The sequence below is a fragment of the Nicotiana tabacum genome, chromosome 24 (genome assembly GCF_000715075.1).
Source record: "Nicotiana tabacum cultivar K326 chromosome 24, ASM71507v2, whole genome shotgun sequence".
In the NCBI taxonomy this organism is placed as follows: Eukaryota; Viridiplantae; Streptophyta; class Magnoliopsida; order Solanales; family Solanaceae; genus Nicotiana; species Nicotiana tabacum.
The window spans coordinates 66,723,289-66,727,711 of NC_134103.1; the positions used below are offsets into that span (position 1 = coordinate 66,723,289).

General features: G+C 42.9%; 1 protein-coding gene across 1 annotated transcript; it reads left to right on the forward strand.

Moving 5' to 3' along the window:
- Nucleotides 1–907: 907 nt before the first annotated feature.
- LOC142178189 (uncharacterized) lies at nt 908–1,666 on the forward strand. The gene has a single exon (XM_075247517.1). It carries the CDS (start codon nt 908–910, stop codon nt 1,664–1,666), a length of 759 nt encoding a protein of 252 aa, XP_075103618.1.
- Nucleotides 1,667–4,423: the final 2,757 nt, after the last annotated feature.

Sequence of the window (4,423 nt, forward strand, 5' to 3'; positions counted from 1 at the left end):
ACATCCTCATCGACAATTATGCAAAGAACGAACTGCAGTCATTTGTGGATCGCTTTGCTAGGTACCACCAAATCTTGATGCACGAGGAAGATGCAGAGAAAATGGCCTTCACCATACCTTAGGGAGTCTAGTGTTATAGAGTCATGCAGTTTGGTCTCAAAAACATCGGGGCCACCTACATGAGGTCCATGACGACCCTCTTTCACGACATGATTCATAAGGAGATCGAAGTGTATGACATCATCATAAAGTCCCGAAAGAGTTCGGAGCACTTGGACAACTTGAGGAAATTTTCTGAATGCCTGCGAAGGTACAATTTGAAGTTGAACCCAGCAAAGTGCACCTCCCCGCTGGAAAACGATTGGGCTTCATTGTAAGAAGGAAGGGAATAGAATTGGACCCATCAAAAATCAAGGCCATTTAGGAATTACCGCCAACGAAGAGCAAGAAAGATGTCATGAGTTTCATGGGTAGATTAAATTATATCAGTCGCTTCATAGCCCAGTCCACGGTTATATACGAACCCATTTTCAAACTATTGAAGAAAGATGCCACCACAAAATGGACAGAAGAGTTCCGGAAAGCCTTCGACAAAATCAAGGAGTATCTCTCAAACCCGCCAGTGTTGGTTCCCCCCGAACCAGGGAAGCTATTGTTGCTCTATTTCTCAGTCTTAGATAATGACTTCGGATGTGTGTTAGGGCAGCATGACGAAAATGGGAAAAAGGAGTAGGCCATCTACTACTTAATCAAGAAGTCCACGCTATGCGAGGCCAAGTATACCCTAATAGAACGCACTTATTGTGCTCTAACTTGGATTGCTCAGAATATAAGGCATTACATATCGGCATACACTATGCATCAGATATCTTGGCTCGACCCACTCAAGTACATTTTCTAGAAGCCAATGCGTACCGGAAAGCTAGCAAAATGGCAGATTCTCCTCAACGAATTTGATATTGTGTACATAACGCAGAAGGCTATCAAAGGATACGCTTTAGTCGACCACCTCGCAGAGAATCCGATGGATGGTGACTACGAGCCACTTACCACATATTTCCCCGATGAAGAAGTACTATTTACCAGAGAGGATATTGCAGAATCATACCTTGGGTGGAGAATGTTTTTCGATGGAGCAACAAATTTCAAAAGAGGCAGAATTGGGGCAACCCTGATTTCGGAATCTGGACACCATTATCCAGCACCGGCAAAGATAAGATTCCTCTGCACCAATAATATGATTGAATACAAAGCGAGCATCCTCAGGATCAGAATGGCATTCTTCATGAATATTAAAGAACTTTTGGTCATAGGAGATTCCGATTTGTTAATACATCAAGTCCAAGGAGAATGGTCCACCAAGAATGTCAAGATACTTCCATACCCGCACTGCGTGAAGGAGCTGTGCAAGAAGTTCACAAAGATTGAGTTCAAGCACGTCCCTAGGATTCAGAACGAGTTCGCCCACGCCCTTGCAACCCTATCATCTATGATTCAGCATCCAGACAAGAACTACATCGATCCTATCGAGGTAGAGATCAGGGATCAACATGCCTATTGCTTCCAGCTAGATGAAGAACCAGATGGTAAACCATGGTATCATAATATCAAGAGATTCCTCGCAACCAAAGAATACCCGGAAGATGTTACTAATGGTCAAAAGTGAGCACTAAGTAAGCTAGCAAACCACTTTTTACTTAACGGGGAAGTCTTGTACATGAGGACTCTAGACTTAGGTTTGTTGAGATGTATAGACGCCGCTGAGACAACCAGATTATTAGAAGAAATACATGCAGGAACGTGCGGACCCCATATGAATAGGTTCATATTAGCCAAGAAGATCTTGATAGCTGGATACTTTTGGATGACTATGGAAAGCGACAGTATCTACTACGTGTAGAGGTGTCACCAGTGCCAAATTCACATAGATTTCATCCGGGTTCCACCAAATGAGTTAAATGTAATGAGTTCACCTTTGTCATTCGCCGCCTGGGGAATGGACATGATTGGACCCATAGAGCCCGCAGCATCAAACGGTCATCACTTCATTTTTGTAGCTATCGACTATTTCACCAAATGGGTCGAGGCATCTACTTACAAGGGCGTCACAAAGAAGGTAATGGTAGATTTTGTCCGGAACAACATCGTCCACAAATTTGGGATAACGAAGTCTATCATCACTGACAATGCCGCTAACATCAACAGCGACCTCATGAGAGAAATTCACAATCGTCCACCTCAATTACACAGCCTACAGACCGCAAATAAATGGGGCAGTCGAGGCAGCCAACAAGAATATCAAGAGGATTCTACGAAAGATAGTGGACAATCACAGACAATGGCACGAGAAACTACCTTTTGCTTTATTGGGTTATCGGACTAGCATGAGAACATCCACTGGGGCAATGCTGTACATGTTGGTATACAACACTGAAGCAGTGATATCGTCAGAGGTTAAAATACCATCTTTAAGAGTCATTCAAGAGGCAAAATCGGACGACGCGAAGTGGATACAGGTCATACAGGAACAACTCATGCTCATTGATGAGAAAAGAATGGATGCAGTATGTCATGGTCAGCTATACCATAACAGGATGGCCAGTTCATTTAACAAGAGAGTGAAGCCTCGCCAATTCACACCAGGGCAGTTGGTTTTGAAGAAAATCTTTTCCCATCAAGAAGAAGCCAAAGGAAAGTTTTCACCAACTAGCAAGGTCCTTACGTGGTTCACCGAGTCAACGCGAAGCCTATCAACTCAGATGCAATCAGTAGATACTATGTTTGAAGACAAATAGATTTAGGTTTTGATGTAACAGAACTACGTTCAACTTGACTTCCCACGGAGGGATATATAGGCAACCCACGTAGGGTTAGATTTCTCTTCCTCCTTTTTCTTGTAATAGAAAAATCAAATATCACTTTTGTATGTTGCTCTGGAACTACTCCGACTTGATTTCCTCATAAAGGAGTACGTAGGCAATTCTCATCGAATTCAGTCGTCTTTTGTAATTGAACTACGTTCTGGCCTGCTTCCACTTGGATACGTAGGTTGTCCGAGTTAGACTCGGCTCGGCCATTTTCATTCTTAATCTCACCATTTTGCATCTATTGTAATCGAACTACGTCTTGACCTGATTCCATTTGGATACGTAGGCTTCCTGAGTCAGGCTCGGTCACTTTCATCACATTTCATCATAATCCACGAACTACATTCAGACTTGATTCCGTTATAGATATGTAGGCAACCTGAAAGGGTTCAGTCATAACCTTAGTAAAGCCTTGTAATGCATTAGTTGAAATAAGGACACAGTCGCGACAACAAGCAACCGCATTGTCAGAATCATCATGGAAGATCAACATTAACAAGACAAAGTTTTCAAGAATATATGCTCGCGTGCGGAGAACCTTTCATAACATGTCATAATCCAGAACGACGACATTTGCTTTTAAAAACAAAATTTTTAAAATGTTTTCTAAAAAATACAGTAATTTGTTCCACCTACCGAACTTCGTGGTGCAACCATGTCAAAGGCTGGGGCATACCAATACTGTGGTCACAGAAACCAACTTCCCCACCCCACTAAGAATATCTTCCCCTCACTAAGAAGTTGTCTTTGAGTGCAGGGTTGACAGGGAGTAAGGAAGCATAAGGACCACATTGGGGCAAATGATGGATCCGCCACCTGCCTAAGATTATCTCTCTTCCTCCTTTACTTAACATGTTTTAGTACAGCTAAAGTTAACTCTTGAATCCTTTGTAGGTACCTCGGAATCCAACGGCTAATATGTACAGCCTATATATAGCAAACCGTCAGCTCAATCAATCAGAGCACCCTGTACAAATCAAACTGTCAGCTCAATCAATCAGAGCGCCCTGAATAAATCGAACGATGGCTACGCCAATCAGAGTCTTGTATATAGAAAACTGCAAACTTTGCCAACAAAGCAATTCGCATCATCGCTCCATCGCAACGGACACCAGATTAGAGGATCGCAAACCTCGTCGCCAATGTTCTGCAAATCGATGGCCACAACTTAGCATCATAGTCAAGAGTATCTCTTGGGAATGCTTTCATTACATTGTCAATTACTTTGAATGCTTTAACGCTTTGCGTATGCAGCTTCAGGCATGATTACGGTTTTAGTCAATCACTCCCGAGCGGAGATGTCACTCCTCGAACTTGGGGGGCCGAGACCGGCACCCGATGCCTCACCCATCCTTGCATACCAACTTGCGACGAAGGGATTCTGAACATATAATGTCATACATTGGACATGGGCTACATTTCAAGACAATTGCGAATGATGACTAAACATCATTATAATGCTAGGCCGACAAGGCCGTCATAACTACTACAACTGGCAAACCAACAAAATATACATAAAAGGCCTACAAGCCCAAAATACTGCACTAACTGATAGG